Source organism: Nestor notabilis, unplaced genomic scaffold (assembly GCF_000696875.1).
Source record: "Nestor notabilis isolate BGI_N333 unplaced genomic scaffold, ASM69687v1 scaffold2292, whole genome shotgun sequence".
Lineage (NCBI taxonomy): Eukaryota > Metazoa > Chordata > Aves > Psittaciformes > Psittacidae > Nestor > Nestor notabilis.
Window position 1 is genome coordinate 59,520 of NW_009918599.1, and position 18,114 is coordinate 77,633.

General features: G+C 42.7%; 1 protein-coding gene across 1 annotated transcript in view; it reads left to right on the top strand.

The window, feature by feature from the left end:
- The first annotated feature begins 555 nt into the window (after positions 1-555).
- The window catches only part of ARHGAP22 (Rho GTPase activating protein 22), a 39,492-nt gene continuing 21,933 nt past the window's right edge, over positions 556-18,114 (top strand). The window contains exon 1 of the mRNA XM_010009774.1: positions 556-700. Coding sequence (XP_010008076.1) covers positions 595-700 — 106 coding nt within the window. The 5' untranslated portion in view covers positions 556-594. The remainder of the gene's footprint in view (positions 701-18,114) is intronic.

An 18,114-nucleotide genomic window follows, 5' to 3' on the forward strand; every position in this document is an offset into this window, starting at 1 on the left:
AACAGTAATAGCTCCTAAAGTTATTTCAACTGGGAGAGTCAGGTTCACATGCTCAAGTTTTAACTCCTGTTGAAAATGCTCCTTCTGAACTGGACCCAAAAGCAGAATGAAGGGGTTGGTTTTTTTTTTCATATTGAGACTAGAAATCCCAGGGACTTGGGAGAAGTGGATGATCTTGTGACTTCTGCATCCCAAGCACTAAACTGTTTTGCAATTCATTTAGTCCTCCTTTTGAGTAATAATTTCTCAATATCTCCGTGTAGGTATGTGGAATTCATTTCATACTCTTCCAGTGGGGTCTTACAGTCTGTGCTTTTACTTTGCTTATTGCTGGGACAAGCAGGTACAACATCACCAGGTTCCCACACTGGAAAACGCATGTTTTGCACTTCTGCTTTAATCTTCTACCAACCTGTGCTTTGTGGATGCTGCAGCACATAAGCAGGAACTGTGTAAACTGCTTGTTTAAAACAACAATTTGATCATTTTGACCCAGACTTTTGGTGGTTTTAAACACTGGTTGCTCTCTTCTGAACTAGATGTTAAAAGAGATTTGTATTTTGTCTTTCAGGTGGGGCAGGAGACCGGGAAAAGATGCCTGTCAATCATGAGGCTTTCCTGCTTATGGCTAATTCACAGAATGAAATGGAAGATTGGGTGAAAGCCATCCGACGGGTTATATGGGCTCCATTTGGTGGAGGTATTGCAAATAGCTCACATGCACATAAATTAAAACATTTGCCTCAAGGTAAAACATATTCTTGTGATACTAGGATATGTGTAACACTTTAAAATCACTGAGATGCCTAGATAAGCTCTTGATTGTCTGAAGCGTTTTGCAGCAAGGGCGTTGTGTTGGGTTTTTTTGCCAAAGGGGATGGAAGGAAATGGGAAGGGAGGGCACATTCAGACTATATAACTGACTCAGAAATGGGATGGTGATAATAAACATACCACTATTGTCAGTACTGAGTTTTTTTACAGCTCATTATGAACTATGCTGTGGACCTTTCTTAACCTTATGGACATAAAGGAGTGTGCCCAGTTATCTCAACTTTCTACCACAAGGGCAGATGCCCATCTTTATTCTTTGTACAGCCAGAGGCAGCAAAATTTTTCATCTAGCAAATGTAGAGCTCAGTTAAGAAGACAGAGCTTCCACTGGCTTCAGTAGGCTGTAGCCTGAAGAAGAACAGTAGGGTCAGGCTGAGTGAACACCTGTAAGATAATACAGCTGTTGACAATTCCTGTAGTTAAACTGTACAAAAAAATCCAGACTCTCAGTGTTGATACTGTACCACAATCTTCAAGTTGTCAAGTCAGTAGATTAGATACGAGGTGTTTTTGTGGTTTAGCATAGAAGGGTTCATGTGTGTTTTCTTCTGGGTACACTATTGGTGACAGTAGCTACTGTCTTGGTACTGGACACTCCATGCTTTGAAGTGACTTGTGTGCTGCTCATGGAGTTCATGCAAATAGTGCTATCAGCTGCAGATAGTGACATCGACCTCTTTTGAGAGATACAAATAAAACCATGCCAGATAAAGGTTAGGTAACACAATTACTTCTGCTGAAATGAAGTTACTAGTTTTCCTGGATCTAGGGAGGGAAAAAAGTGACCTTGGTGCAATTGAGGGAGGCCAAAATGCCACAAGGTCACTAAGAAGACCCAGTGTTTGTTAGTAACTTTTATCTTGGTTGTGGTTTTTTGTTGGTTTTTTTGTTTGGCTTGGGTTTGTTTTGTTTTGTTTTCCATTTAAGTGACTCTTATGATTTTGAGTCTCTGATTTGGTTTGTCTGGAGGAGATAAAATCTCTATTGATGACGTAATTATTTTTCCTAGGTCCTTCTTTCACTTAGCAGAAAGGGTGTATGTACAAAAGGCAGCTTGTACCTGATTCTCAGAGGTTGCATGTGATGCTTTTGTTCTGTGGGCAGAACCAGCCCTTTTCACTAGTAGAAACTGATCAACCAGGATTTCTTCTCAAAAATGAGTATGTGTTTGTTTTGCTTTACTTCTGAAGTTGAGTCCACAGTGAAAGGTCTTTTAGGCTCTGAGCTCAGTTCAGGGCCTTGCACTCCATCAGAAGTCTTAGAATCTTAGAGAAAGTATTTCTGTGGCCATGTGTAGTGGACCTTACAGTATTTTACAGCTTTGATGTGTGCATCAAATAAATACTGTGAGGAAGAAGAAGACAGTCATGACAAATAGTACACATTCCAGCAACAGCATCATTCTCTAGGGCATGATGTTGTCAGCACTGCTAGTATCAGTGCAAATTTGGCTTCTTTTTTGTTAGTGTTCATGTTTTGTCAATCTCTTGGAATAGTTCTAAAGCAGGCATTATTTCTAAAGTATTAAAATATTAAATAATTAAAAATCCTAAGATTTTAAAAACAAAACTACAAGAACAGCGTGAAGGTAGGGATGGATTACTTTTTTGATGTCTGTTTCTTTATGGGGACAGTATTGTCTTGATTAATCTGCTCTTTTTCTATACCTTTAAACTTCCCTGCAGCTGTCAGATAACAATTTGATTTTCCTTTAAATGGAAACTTACTCCTATATTTGATTCCAGGAAACAGGGGCTTTGCAAGGTACCAAAGAATACAGAATGAAATTGTGAGAATGTGGGAGCTAGGCAGTGCAGGGGGGAATACAGCATCTGCTGTTTGTTGCTGTTTTCACATGCTGCAGTTTTGATCTGGTCCCATCAATGTCAATGTAAAGGCTGCTCCGGCTGTTGGTGAGAGTTGGCTTAAGTCCTGTAGAAGAGAAACGATGGCATTTGCAGAGTTGGAAAGAATTGCAATTGTATATTGCTACTTTTCCTCTATCTGTAGAAAAAATCTACCTAAGAACATGGGCACACCCTGGGTGGTCAGCATGGCCTGAGCTTGCTGCTTAAATGCATCAGTCGAAAGCTAGTTTGGCTATGTCTGCTATATAGTCCAAGCTGCATGAACAGATTCTTACTCTCTGGTTTCATCACTTCTCTGACTGAAGTGCTAGCTGCTGTCAGGATTCATCTTTTCTCCACCTTGCAACCACATGTTCCCACATTTCATTCTACTAGTGCTAGCGGTTATGCAGCTGTGCAGTAGGAAAGGACCTTGTGGAAATAATAAGGGGTGGGGGGAGTTTAGTTTGTAGATGGATTGGCTCCCTGGCCCTGTTAACCATGCACTGCAGGACTATTTCCAACACAATGAGGACAGTGGGGAGAGATGATGGGGTGGAAGAGGGCATGCTTGTTCATTCTGACTGCAAACCACACATTAATTGGCTCTATTCTGCTCTCAGGAGACCCCACCTGCAGTACTGCATTCAGCTCTGGGTCCCCAAATGCAAAAAGGACCTGAACCTGCTCAAGGAAGTCCAAAGGAGGCCATAAAGATGAACAGTGTGCTGGAGAAGATAGGCTGAGAGAGTTGGGCTTCTTCAGCCTAGAGAAAGGAAGGCTCCAGGGAGACCTTACAGCAGCTTTCCAGTACCTAAAAAGGACCTACAGGAAATCTGGAGTGGGTCTTTTTACAAGGGTTTGCTGTTACAAGGGGGAATAGATTTAAACCGACAGAGGGGAGATTTAGATGAGATATTAGGAAAAAATTCTTCACTATGAGAGTGGTGAGGTGCTGGCACAGGTTGCCCAGAGAAGCTGTGGCTGCCCCATCTATGGAAGTGTTCAAGGCCAGGATGGACAGGGCTTTGAGCAGTCTGGTCTAAGTGGAATGTGTCCCTGTCCATGGCAGAGGAGTTGGAACTGGATGGTCTTTAAGGTCCCTTCCAACCCAAACTATTCTATGAAACCATGGAGCTGCATCCTCAGTCTCTTTGCACATCACAAAGTGTTTACAGGAATGTCAGTAACTAGAAAATAGTTAAGATGTTCAAACCATTTTTTCCAAATGGTTTTAGTCAGTTTGGGGAAATGGTCAAACCTACTCCTCCTCCTGTCAGAATTAGAGCAGGACAATTTTCTCTGAGTGAAATCCCAGCTTAGCTCAAATGTGGGAGGACAATAAACATAGCTGTCTCTGTGTTTTAATTGAATAATTTGAACTCTGCTGTGCTACCACCACTAATTTGAGAGCCAAGTCTTATCTATCGACACATTTTAATATATGAAGCTAAAGGGGTAAGGGAAGGAATTAAAAAGCAGGCTTCATTATTAATATGTAAATATCCAGCCCTGGAGAAGATTGATATGGTGTAAAAATGAATCATGCCAAGATAAAAGGGGAGGCTTAGCCACACTTTAATCTTTCCTGATGTACTGAAAAAACATAAAAAGGTTGAGGGTATCTCCTTACGTGTTGATACGGGCACATGAACTGTGTTTAAAGGTGAACAGCAAAGGCTTCTCAAAATAAAACAGAAAACTCCTCAAAGCTGCTGAGGATCCCAAATTATTAACAGGATACACATTCATGCTCAAAAGCCATATGGAATGTGTGCTTTGAAATACACTTCAAATGTGGCCTTAAAATAAAATCCTAGAGTTCCTAAATCTTTTGAAGAAGAGCTGTCTTGTTTATAGGGAAAATAATTTCTAACAAGTTTTCCTGGGTTTCAGGCTCCTGAATTCTTGAGACTGGTCCCTCTCATTCAGAGCAGAAGATTTTGTAAACTCAGACTTGAGAGTACTCTGTATGTTTTGATTATGCCTTTAAGAGCAGAGTTTGTCATAATTGCTCCGAAACTCACTTTTGTCAGGCCACTGTGACAGAGGGTGATTAAAAATGTTCCCCATGACCCTTCTCACCTCCATGATGAAAGAATTTTGTCCAGAGTTTTCACCAGTGGAAGTTTATGTGGAGAGTCCCTCTATGCCCTACAGTCGTGCTGTTCTGCAGCTGCTTTTTAATACAGAGTGCTTGTAGCAGTGACATAGTGCTAAATGCAAAGGGTTTGTGGCGATAGGCTTGGGTGAGAATGAGCCTTTCAGTGTCCTCTGAAGGTGGATGCACTGAAAGTGTTTGGGGTAGTGGGGGGGAGAGGATGTAATTTCTCACTCTACGTGTACAGGAGCTGTACTTCTACTCTGAAGAAATACAACTACCTTAAGGAAACCACTTTCTATCTGCTCACCTCTCAGTTGGCATGCCTTCCTCATTTTTGTCTTGCATCAGATGTAAAACATAGTGTGTCTAGGGCTGAATTTTTGGCCACAAGGTACAAAAGCTGAGTTATTTTGGTGCCTGAGTTGAAAACTCAGTGGCATAACTCTCACAGCCTAGCACTGTCACCAGCACTGCATGGGGACAAAATCATTCTGTGTTAATCTTGTGTTATAGTTTCTTCTGCTTACATATTCTTTCTTGCCATGAGCAGTTCCTTGCTCCTTTGCCAGAAATGCATGTCACAGCTGCTTTGTTTCTCCATTACTTTATCCTAATTTCTCCTCCTCATCCCAAGCTTTCATCAGCTCCTTGTGGTGGAGGGGAGGTGAAGAAGTTGGAAGGGATGTGCTTCCCTTAAGCAAACGCAGGGAGTTTTACCCTGTGACAAACAAATTGTGCTTCAAGAGCTCCACGAGTGGTTTCTTCATTCAGGAAGAATAGTCACTGTTGAACTGGTTGGCTCTGAAGAAATGTCCGCTGATGAAGCCACTCTACACGGTATTGATTCCAGCCCTCTTCTCCATTTATATAAAACATGATGTCTGTATTCTTTCTTTTTCTGCTAGCAAAACAATGCACAGAATGTTTTTGCTGGCAACCAGGGCCCTGTGCAGACCATGTCTTATATTCGGGAGAGCTGCAAACTCTAGGGGACAAGTCTCTGAGGTGTTATTTAATACCTGACTCAATGATAATATGGGTACTGGAAGAATAGCCCTACATAAGCCTAATTAGGAATCCTGTTTTAGATGGGTAGTTGTCTTTCAGATAACATCTGCATGAGAGCAAAACATGACTGTTTCGAAGGGTCAGATATTGGTATTAGTTGCATGTCTACCAGGATGCCAGACTGTTTAGGAGCTAGGATATGATGTTAAGTCTTGGGAATCTGAGGTTTAATTTCTCCACCTGTAAGATGGGGATTTTCCAGTAAGACCATCATGAGGATAGAATTGTATCAGTGAATTTAAGATGCTAAGATACCACAGCAACGAAGAAGAGGGAGATGGCTTCTGTTACCTGCCCAGTACGAAGGCAGGGAGGAGGTTTCTGCTCCGTGTCTTGCCAGAGGGCTCCCCCAGAGTGAGAAACTCAAGTAGGATTCGTGACCACACCAAGAGCAGCCCCTTCACTCAGTGGCAGGGTGCACTTCCCTTGTGCAGACTCCCACATGTGTGTGGGGAGTGATGGTGGGTGTTTGTTGTGCCTGATATGTGCCATTATCTCGGCACAGAGACAGCTGGCGCCTGATGCAGCTTATCAGTGTTTGCTCTTCAGTATTGTTTCGTGCTGGGAGATGGGACCAACCACAGGAAGAGAAAGATGATGGGGGTTATGAGTTTAGATATGTGTCCAGGACGAGGGGATGCATGAATCATCTGTGAGGAGGTGCTTGTTAACCTTACCCCAAGCAAAGATATCACAGAGTGTAAACTCGTGGATACAGAAGTGGAGACCCTAAGTAGAATTAAAGTAAGTTGGGAGTGGATCTTGCTGCTAAAACTGCTTACAACAGAGAAAGTTTAAAGATCTGTTTCTGAGATCTGATTCAATTATCTTTTTCTAACTTATCTCTGTCAGGTATACCTGGGGCTTCTATTACTGCTTTATGACCAAAATATTTTGCCATCATGACGCAGCCTTGAGGTAATCCACGTTTTGTTTTTTTTTTGTAAAGGAGGAATCTGAGGTATTGAGAAATCAAGAAACTTGCCTGAGGTCACAATGACTATCTGTGAAAGAACTACTTTGAAAGCATTGTTCAACAAGACAAATAGAAGGATGTCAAACATGGACGTCAGGAGAGCAGACTTTGGCCTTCTTAGGAATATGCTTGAAAGAATCCCATGGGACGTGGTCCTGGAGAGAAGGCTCCAGAAGATCTCCTTTCAAGAATTCCTTCCTCCGAGCTCAATAACAGTCCTCCCCCATGTGCAGGAAACCAGTAAAGCTGGCAGAAGGCCTGCATGGATGAAAAGTAGCTCTTTTCATACCTAAAAGTTGCTCAAAGTTCATACCTAAAAAAAAAAAAAAAAAACCAAAACAAAAAACCATGCGAGAAGTGGGAGCTAAAGCCCCTCTGGAGTTGAATCTGGTGGAGGCTGTCAAAGGCAACAAGAAAGACTGCTTCAGGCATATCAACAAAAACTCAAAGACCAGGGAAAATATGGTCACACTACTGAAAAAAACAGGAGACCTGATGACAAAGACGTAAAGAAGGTCAAGGTACTCAATGCCTTCTTCACATCAGACTTTACTGGTAAGATTTGACTTCATCATTCCCTAGCCCCTGATGTCAGTGGGAAAGCCTAGAGCTAGAAATACCTCTCCTGAATAAAGGACAATCAGGATAAGAAACATTTAAAGAAAATGGATATACCCAAGTCCATGGGACCTGCTGGGATGCATCCGTAAGTGCTGAGGGAGCTGGCCAATGTGTGAGGCCGCTCTTGATAATCTTTGAACACACATGGTGATAGCGGAAGTCCCTGAAGACTCATATTCAAAGGCAGGCAGGAGCACCTAAGGAACTACAGACTGGTCAGCCTCACCTCTGTTGCTGGGAAGGTGACAGAGCAAACAAACCCAGTAATCATTTCCAAACATATTAAAGTGAAAAAGGGTGACTGGGAGTAGTCAGCATGGATTTATGAAGGTGGAGTCATGTTTGACCAGCCTGGCAGCTTTTTACAGTGAAGTGGTGGATGAGAGAACAGCAGCGATTATTGTTTGTCTTGACTTTAGCAAGGCTTTTAGCACTGTCTCCTGTAATATCCTCATTTAAAAATTCATAAAGTACAGATTAGATAAATAGACATTAAGGTGTATTGAAAACTGGCTAAACTGCTGCTCTCAAAGGATTGTGATCAGCAGCCCAAAGTCTATCTGAAGGCCAGTCTTTAGTGGTACACCCCAGGGGCTGATATTGGGGTGAGTACTCTTTAACAGCTTCGTTAATGTCCTGGATAATGGGACATAATACACCCTCAGCAATCTCGCAGATGATATTGGGACTAATGGTTGGTGCAGCAGATGGTTGTGCCATCATTCAGAGGGGCCTTAATGGCTGGAGAAATGAGTAGACAGAAACCCCATGAAGTTCAACAGAGAGGAAGGCAAAGTCCTGTACCTGGGTAAGGACAAACATAAGCAACCTTCTTCATCCATGCACGCCTCCTACCACCTTGCAGGTGCACATGGGGGAAGACTTTCTTGAGCTTGGAGGAAGCAATCCTTGAAATGAAATCTCCTGAACCCCTCTTCTCTCCCAGTATATACTGGGAGCTGACCAGCTGGAAAGCAGCTTTTCAGAGAGGCATCTGGGATGCTGTTGGACAAGTTGAACATGAGCCAGCAGTGCACCCTCATGGCAAAGAATGCCAACAGATTCCTGGGCCACATTAGGAAGAGCATTGCCAGCAGGTTGGGGGAGGTAAGCCTTCCCTTCAGCACTCATGAGACTACATCTGGAGCATGTTGCCCAATTCTTGGCTCCTCAGGACAAGAAGGACGTGGGCTTACTGGAGTGGTTCCAGCAAAAGCCCACTAAAATGATTAAAGGATTGTGGCAAGTGAAATACCAAGAGAAGCTGAGAAGGCTGGGATTGTTTAGCCTGGAGAAGTTTCAGAGTGGATCTTATCAGTGTTGTATAAATACTTGATGGAATGGTGTAAAACTAAAGCATGTCAAGGGCAAGAGGTATTCCTTACTAACTTTTGAAGATCCTACCTTTAGAAGTCAGATGGCTGTTCTACTTCTATGTGAAATTCCTAACCTTCACGTCACTTTAGTTCACTCCTTGCATACATTTCATCTTTAAAGCTGCTGATTAAAGGCTTTAAGTGACATCCAGTACCAGTGCCCAAGCTTATCTGGGCTCTGAGTGGAAACCATGCAGTAGCCTGCTCATGGCAGCACAGAAATGGGGTATTCTCAGGGTGTTGTGTAAGGGCTTGTCAGAGAGGCAAGTCCCTTGCTGCTGGTTTTAAAAACCCCAGGCAGGAGCATGAGTTCTGCGTTGCAACGCCGTATCTCTAGTTGTCATTAACCAGTTTAGTTCCAGTGGCTTCTGAGTGATGATGCAGTTTGGCATCAGCTGAATGAATTTGTAGCACTTTGGTGCCCAGGACTGTCCACACTAACAGACAAACAGCAGGCATCCAGAGCTGGGGAATGACAGGCAGCTGAGCAAGAATCCTTCTCAGTGCCTCTGCCCAACTAGGCAGCAGATACAGGAAAAAATACAAGTAGAAATTACTTCTGTTATATTTGCAAGTGAGCAGGGTAAAGCTTTTCATGGGATTTGCTTCATGAATTGTCCTTTTGATGGGGAAATGCTGGTTTGATAAAATGAAATTTCACGTGGGAATGTTTCTATTTGGATGAAACTTGTGCTAGGCATGGTTTTTCAAGTTCAGGGCAGAATTTTTAATACAAGTTCTGCCCTGAATTAGTCTTGTATTCCAGAGGTTGTATAGGGAATTGAGATGGAAAATCTACTCAATTTAAGCCCTTTCTTTAAAAAAAAGCCAACAAACAAAAACCAAAACAAAAAAAACACCCCAAACTTTAAAAAGGGTCTTGGAAAAGAGAAGATTTCAGGAAGGTCTGATGGATAAAATTACAAATATATGAAGGATTTGAACAGTGCACAAACATTAGGTTTGAACCAAGAGAAAAAGTGTTTAATGCAGTGCACAATTAAATTATGAAACTCAATGTCACAAGATATGGAAACAAAAAGAATAAATGGATTCAAAATAGAATTAGATGGCTTCATAGAAGGTAAGTCCACCTGGGATATCAAAGAAAGAGTTCTGGAGGGAGTCATTAGTGTCATACAACTTGTATTGCTAAGAGTAATCCACTTTCAGATAAAATATGGTGGAGCTTGGATTTGCTTCGATAGCAGATTGTTTTCCTGTTCTCTTCAGCAAGAAGTGCCATGGAGATCTAACAGTGGCTGTGTATTTGTTACATTGCTGGTGGCTACTGCCTGTAGCACATAGTATGACCGGTACCACCTTCTGCACTGGCGGTTTCTCAGTGAGATCGTTCTTGTAATCATTAGATTCATGCTTGATGTTTGAAAGCTGACAGTCTTTAAAACACTGATGTTTCTTACTGCATGTCCTGGCAGCATATGATTAATGGGACAAATATGCTCCTGTGGTGTTTCTCAGCTCGCAGGCAAGTATTTTAATTTCTCTGTATTAGTCCTTTGATGAATGTTATGAGGATGTGTGCTTACTGAAGGGGACTGGTAGCCTACTCCTTGCAGGTTGCAATTTTAACCATTTAGGAGCTGAAAAAAAAGAAATTCACTTTGTCTCTCTTTTCCTATTTCCTTTCTAAATGTTACCCTTCTAGCCCCCACAGTTGCTCCATCATCATGTAATCGGTCATGCAATTTCCCTTTCCTGCCTTCAGAGTTGCAGGTCAGGGAAGGGAACATTCAGCTGTTAACCTTTTCCAGAAGTGTTCCTGAGAGGCTAGCTGATTTACTGAGATGTTTTATCCATTTTTACAAATTGGAGCTAAATGCCATCCCTTCCCCAAGCACAACTAGTCAGGTTCAGCTTTTGCTAGAACTTAGGTATGTTATATCCCCAACCGTATGCTTGACTGGTGAAGGTGCTTCATATAGACTGAGGATTTTAGCTGTATAGTGGCGGCTGAAGGTAAATGTGCAGGAATTAACAGATGTGTGTTAACAGATTTTCATCACTGAATGAGTCTGAGGAAGCAACAGAGTGAAACCGTATACAATTTATCTGGTAGTGAGTTTTACAGTTGCAAGTTACAGGCTGACAGAGGTATTTATGACGAAGTTTGATTTGGATAAGCATCCATGTATTCTATGTTGTTCCCATCTGCTTCTCAGTGACTGATTGTACATGGATTATCAGTCTCTTGGGCTTGGGATATGGGGAGACTTGAGGGCATAAGCTTGTTTGGTTTTCTGAATGGATAAAAGGGCTGGTCTTCTACATTTTGGTTGTGAATCTAGATTGCAGACTCTGTCAGGTTTTCAGCATGGCCAGAAATCATGAAAATTACTTGTTTCATTCTGTACCTGAGACAAGGATCAGCAACAGCATTTAGACTCCAAGATCCTTGCATTTGAACCCGCAGCTGGAATTCCCATCCTTCTCTGGAGGTGAAATGCTGTTTGCAACAATTATACTATGTCATAACTCTCTTAGTTACTAACACCCAGAACTTTTGTAAAACTTTTCTGTGCAGTGGGGGCATCAACGTGCAGCACACTGGAAAGAGAGGATCTGCTGGTCAGATGCTTTCTGACATAGCTTCAGTTCAGTCTATGGAAGCTATCTATTAAATGAAGACAGACACATGCAAGAGTAAAGAAAAAGTTCTGTAAAAGATGTTCTTATGTTGTGGGGAGGAAGAAGTTTTCCAGGGCACATTTGTCCAGATCACTGCTTGCTAAAAGCCATTTTTTTGTTGCTCTTGATGTTTTGTTCTCTAAATGTTTCTTGCCTTTGTTTAGAGAGAAACAGACCAATAAACACAGGCGTTTGGCTCTGCATTCTGAATGCTGTGGTTAAGTGATGTTTCAGTCTGTTTGTCATCTTTTTCTCTGCGAACAAACAGTTAGAATCTCATTTTAAAGCATAAAGTGGTCAGAGTCCATGGCAGGGTAATTTAGAGTGCTGCTCAGTCAGTTCCTTTCCTGACATATTTAGAGAGATGGGAAGACTTCTTACATAGGTTAGGTAGAATCTACTGTGACAGAAGGATGAACATACCTATTTTCTAACCTTTTAACCCAGGGTGAACTTTTTATCAGTTAGAACTTTTTTATCAGCAGGAGCCTGTTTATTCTCAAAAGATTTCATCTTACCAGCAAAGGCTGAGACCCCAGCCCACAGCATGGGAGGGGTGTGAGGACATTATTTTATTCAGAGAAGAATCTGTCCAAACTGTTTGGAGAGGTAGGAATCTGGAAGGGAAATTTTCTGTACAGGGGACATACTGTTGAAGTCTTCCCTGCTGGGTTCAGCCCTTGTTACTGATGAACTGTAGCAACTTTACTGCCAGCTTTCAACAGATACAGGGATGTTCAAGTGCCCATGTTTGCCTGGGTTAAAAAATGAGTCTGTACAAGGCTCAGTTTACTTGAAAATCAGGGAACTTCATCTCTGCTTCTAACTTGGATACAGGTCTCTTTCTGTACAAATAGATGAGGCAGTTTCCTAGATCTGAGCTCTCTCAGACAGGTCTGCTTGAGTATACCTTTGTATTAGTTATTACTCTATGTAAGCCAGTGTCTAAAAATACCTATACCCTATGGGCACTTGCTAGAGCTGTACAAGCCAACAAGTTTGCTCACAATCAGAGACGAGGAGGAATATTTTCCGAGTTCATGTGGGTTCACCATTCTTGTCTGTTGCAACCAGATTCAAGACTGAATTTGACCTGAGTTAGATGCCAAGCCTGAGACATGCCTAGATTTTCAGAGGTGGTGTGAGCTGTAGTGAACTTCCCAGCCAGTCTCAAAGCTTGTAGTGACATGTACAGACTGGGTGCTTTCTTCCCCATTCTGGTACCTGCAGCAGAATAACTGGTGGTACTAGCTCATGAGCGCTTTCTCCATACAAAGGTATCAGGAAAGAAAATGCCTCCAGCTCCCCAGCAGCAAGTTCATGAGAGATTTACTTGCTAAACTGTTTTATAATCCTAAATTCTTTAGAAAATAAGAACCACCCAGTGGTAAACTTTTCTACAGTTAAGCAAATTCACACCAATATGGAAAGAGGGAGTTCAGTCTCCATTACCGCTTCTCTCCTTGGCACATGTGTATGGGAAGCTCTCCAGGTGAAAATTTTGATGGTAGTTTATATGCACTGTGGCCCACTCTCTGGATTTTATTGCTATTCTTGCAGTATCAAGTATACTTCTGCAGTTTGCAGCCCCTGTGATCCAGTGATTATGTGTGAATCTCAGATTTCATTTTTGAGAAATGCAGTTAACAGAGAAATCAGGATTCAACTGTGACCTGGAAATTCGAAACACAGAAGTCAAATATATATATACATATATGTGTGTGTATTGATTTTTATTTTAGTCTCATTGTATTCTGTGGTCTATGTCACAATTTTTTAACACAACATTTCAAAAGGCATTGAGAATTGTTTCATATAAGGAGGGAGGTAATAAATGTGGAGTGTGTAGATATGAAGCTCAGTGTTGCATTCTTCTCACAGGATACCTGTAGCTGTAGAGTTACCATGTGCAGGGAACAATAGAGAAGCAGCTGCCATTTTATGCATTAGTTGTGATGCTCATGTGGGCAGACATGTGCTCCTTCTGCTTCTTATTCTCACCAGGGAGCTGTTTTCTTTCTTTGGAGAAGAGTTTACATTATCTTCATCATCTCTCATACAGCTTGTGGTATTACAAGCTATGCTGAAGTCTAATCATGCTTTGAGTCATGCTGTGTCCTTGGCCACAGAGAAGCTGTGAAATTCATGGGTTAATTATACTTTGGGTATAACAATATCCATGTTAAACAACATGACTTTCTATGCCAATGGATACCTCCTTGTTCCTGTGTTTTGAGAGATGGAAAACAGACATGGAGAAGTGAATGGAAGAATAAAAGTCTGCATTTGCTATCTCCTGGGCTCCTATCCCAAACTTTGAGAGTCGCACGCTCTGTAATGTTATTAGCAGATGTGACACATTTTGAGGCATAGTTCCAGGAAATAGTGCCAAAAATCCTGATGGTGTCTCAGCCTTTCAGAAGAGGATTGGTCCTGCTCACCACTTAGCACCATAGGCACTCTCTCCGTAATCTTCAGCCTGTTCTGTTCACCACAAAGGAAGAGAGATTAAATAGAAGGGTGAATACCCAGGATCTCATTTGTATCTTCTGTTTAAGGATCTCCATTGCTTTCCAATATTCTTTAGTGGGCTTTAAACACTGTTTAGTGTATTGTCTGGGCTTCTGGTGTCTAGTTGTACAATACCTTGCTACAAAAGGTATTCTGTGAATGGCTAAGGAATACCTTACTGCCTTGTTATTCAAGAACTGGAGCTTTTGCTCTTAGTCCTGCCTTCACCTGTAGTAAGAGACAGTAATTTCTTCAGGAGCTACTGATTAATACAGAGAATGTAGAGACAGAGTTTGACCTCTGGTTTCCCAGGTTGTGAGACGACACTGCCTCACAAAATATCTTCTTTGACCTGTGTGTTCAAACTGAACCACAGTATAACTAAGAAGGTGGTGAGCCACTAAGTTCAAATGAGTGTGGTCTATCTGTGGTGACCACAGGCATGTTTTTTTATAAAAGAAGCAGAAGAGCAGCTGCACAGGAGGATAACATTTTTTCTTTTTCCTGCAGAGGGAGGTGAATTTAGACAGACATGATAAAATTCACCGGAAGCTTTGGACAAAAGTTTTGGGCGGTGACTGCTGCAAGTCTGCAGTCACATGAGTGCATTTTGTAAATAGGATAGGGCTGACTTCTATATAACTGCATGGGGCATTGCATGATAAGCTTTTTTGCAAACTACAGGCTTCTTAGCCTGAGAGCAGGAGTCAAGGGGGTAAATATTTTCCTGCAAGTAAGTTGTGGGGATTGATTCACATGTAAGGAGCTTGTAATTCCTTCCCCTACCAGTTACCCAGCTGATCTATTCATCATGAGGAAACTTCTCTGTAAAGGGGTAAAGTAGAGGCTGTAAACACAAAAAGGCTGCACAGGTCAAAGACTGTAGCTTCTCCTAAGCTTCATAAAACTTTCTAACGTGTCCCAAAGCTCTGGAGGTACTCCCAGAGCACACTAAGGCTGGGGTGGGGGGCAGGGGGATATTCCCCTCCAAAACAAGGTTTCTGCTTCTGGTGCTTTGCGAACAGATCTGAGGCCAGAGCAGGGCATCAGGTTGCCTGCAGCACAACCAGCATTGCCTGTACCAGGAAGGGATCCAGAGTGTGGCGTGCAGACAGCAACTGTTGCTCAGCTTTTCCATCTATCTAGAATAGATCTGACAAGCAATTAGAGCATGAATATATTACAGAGCCGATGGGGGATGCCTTTGTTAAAACTTGTGACCCATACTTAGCTGCTGTTTACATTGGCGGCCGCTTCGAGGGTGGGCAAGACCCTACCTGTCTGTCTTTCTCCTCTCTCCTTCTCCGTGTAGAGGGAGCCGGGGAGCTCTGCATCTCATTGGATATTTCAAATGCTTTCTGCACAAGTCATAATTAATGCCGAGTTGCGGAGCTAAGACCAGATGTGCTGCTGAGATTATCTCTCAGGGCAGATCGGCTGCTCTCCCCTCTGTAATGCTGGGTGAATGGAAAGCTGCCAGTGCTGGGACTCAGAATGTGTCTGATGCCTGAAGTCAGGACTTTCTTTCTCTGCCGCTCCTGCTGTCTGACACTGCCTGGTTTCTGCTTGAAGCTCAGCGCCTGTCATGTAGCGGAGTGCTGCACAAGAACGAGAGGTATGAGATGGTTTTGCAGAGTTTAGGTTTGTTATGGTTTTATTTTCCTAGAGGAAAAGCAGATATTTGAGTTTAGCCTCAGATAGAAGCTAAGAATCTTAAAAAGGAGCCGGCTTTATAAAGAGGGAAAGAGTGGCAAGCTCCCAGTCTACGGCCAAAATTACTACTGGATGCCAAGCTAGCATTTGAAAACAATTTTGGGGAGTTCTGTTTGCTTTTACATTGAATATTTAAATGGGTGTATGTGGATTAGCTCCTGGTATATGGAGACTGCTCTTTGTGGGGAATGGGGTCAGAAGACACCAAGTTCTACCACAGACCCATTTGTGTGATCTTGGGAAAGCTACTTCATCAGTTTCTCTTGATTCCTACTTATCTGTCACTTCCTTTCTTTCCCCCTATTCTTGCATGCTTTGTCTGGCTGCACCATTTAGTTGTTAGGGACTGTCTTTTCTTAGGTTTGTACTGCTAATGTGGAACTCCTTTTTCAGTTGCTGATGCAGTAATTCACAGTAATAGTGTGTGCTTGGGTGGGCTAGGGGAAGGGAAACAAGACTTATAGGTTTGTGTGTGTTTTGTGTTGTGGAAGCATATGCATTTCTGAATGTCTGCCCATGATTTTTTTTCCTCAATGCTTTCATGTGTGAGAGGGACAGATAAATGGGAGCCTAAGCATGAATGTGGGAAGGTAAAAGCATACACTTACCTGTGCAGGTGAGCACGTACACAATCTTCACATCCATAAACTGCCTGTCTGTGAGGCACCACATGCATGCGCGGGTGTACGTACTGCTGTACAGCACCATCCAGGTGTGTGCCTGGTTATCTTCCTGCACATCTTTTAACGTGTGTGTACTAAGCTGTACATACAGCTAACGTAGGTGTGTCTGGACTTTTCCCACTTTAAGCACATACGGAGTCCTCAGTTCTTCCCATAAAGAAAAATTTACTCAAGAACTGACTTTATTATCTCTGTCTTTATTTTGGTTGAAATCAGAGCTCTGATGAGGAAAAATGAACAGGGAGTATATATTTTCCTGCCCACTGCATGTCTGGACAGCATAGCTGAATATATAGGCTTTGTATGCCTGGAGCTGGTGGGTGAGCTATTCAGGCCAGGACAGAGAGCCTGTCTGTGTCTTAGTCAGTACATCATTCCTGGCTTGCTTTTTCCACAAAGAGCCACCTAAATCTTTAAAGAACAGAGACAGCTTGTTGGAGTAGAGGAAAGAAATTCTGTAGCTCTGCTAGCCCCTTTTTTAGTATCTCTTGAATCTTTCTTAGATTAAGGATGTAGTCCCAGGCATGCTGGGGTTTTTTGTTGGGTTTTTTTTTCTGCTTTGAAACCAAAGAAAAGGGCCTAGCTATAGATAAAGATATGACAAGGAAAGTTAACCCTTGGGTTGCTAGTAGCTTTTGGCTGTATTTCCAGCCTAACTCTGCCTGGGAGTGTGACTGGATGGCACTGGCTCCCCTTCTTCTGAATGAAGAGAGAGATTTTAATGTCTTCCAGCAGGATCATCAAATGGAGTGAAGTGCTGCCAAGTTCAGTCTGGGCTGCAGGCCCTGGTGATTAAAAGCAGGCCTGTGCCTTGAGGAGCCAGCGGATGAGGCTGTGTGTGACTGGCTCCAAATTTAGCTTTTCCTTGCAAGGCAGCACAGTCCCTGTCCAGCCTGGAGATGCTGTCATATCCTGGTAGTTTCAGGGACATTTTACTACATCAGTTTTACAAGGCCTTCTGAGACCTAGCTGAAATGAGATGAGTTTTACAGACCTAGCAGGACACTGCCTCCCCAGTCTGCCCTGTTTAGCCCTGGGAGACTGGAGTAGGTGTATCTGCTATGTCTCTCGCCAGCTTAGCTGTGAAAGTCCTGGTGGTAATTTTCCTAAGGGGAGACTTCACCAAGGCCCCCCAGCAGATGTCCAGATGAAAGACTTCTGCAAGCCCAGAACTGTCAGCAGCTCAAATTTGCCTTTGACAGTCCCTTTCCAGCCCCATTCCAAAGATAGCTCTTAGCTTCCTCCTTCTGTGAACCCTATCACTAATTTCCTTTTCTAAGCCATGGACAAGTTCTGCAGCCACTGCACAGATTAATGACTTCTCCAAAGCAAACTTTCTAGCCCCCTCTAACTGCAGCTCTGGTTTCTTCCTCTAAAACCCAACCCTAATGCACTTATTGCCAAAAGACTTGGCCTGAGAGCAGTATTTCTTCTGAGCAGCAGCAGCTGAGGGGGTCCTTGTCTATGGTTCCACAAAAAAATATTAGGGGTAGGATACAGAGAAAGAAAAAGCATAAAGCTGTGGTGTAATTCAGGCTGCAAAGGGAAAGTTGCAGCTACCAACAGACTTGGCTTGGGTGAAATACTGTCTGTGTGAAGCTTTGTCTGCTTTTCCCTAACCTTGGCTGGTCTGTGGTCAGCGTGCTCTAATGCATGTACATTGTCTGTGCAATGTTTCGTGACCTTTTCTAGTGCTTCTCTGGAAAATTAGGGTTAAGGGTTGAGGGAAAGA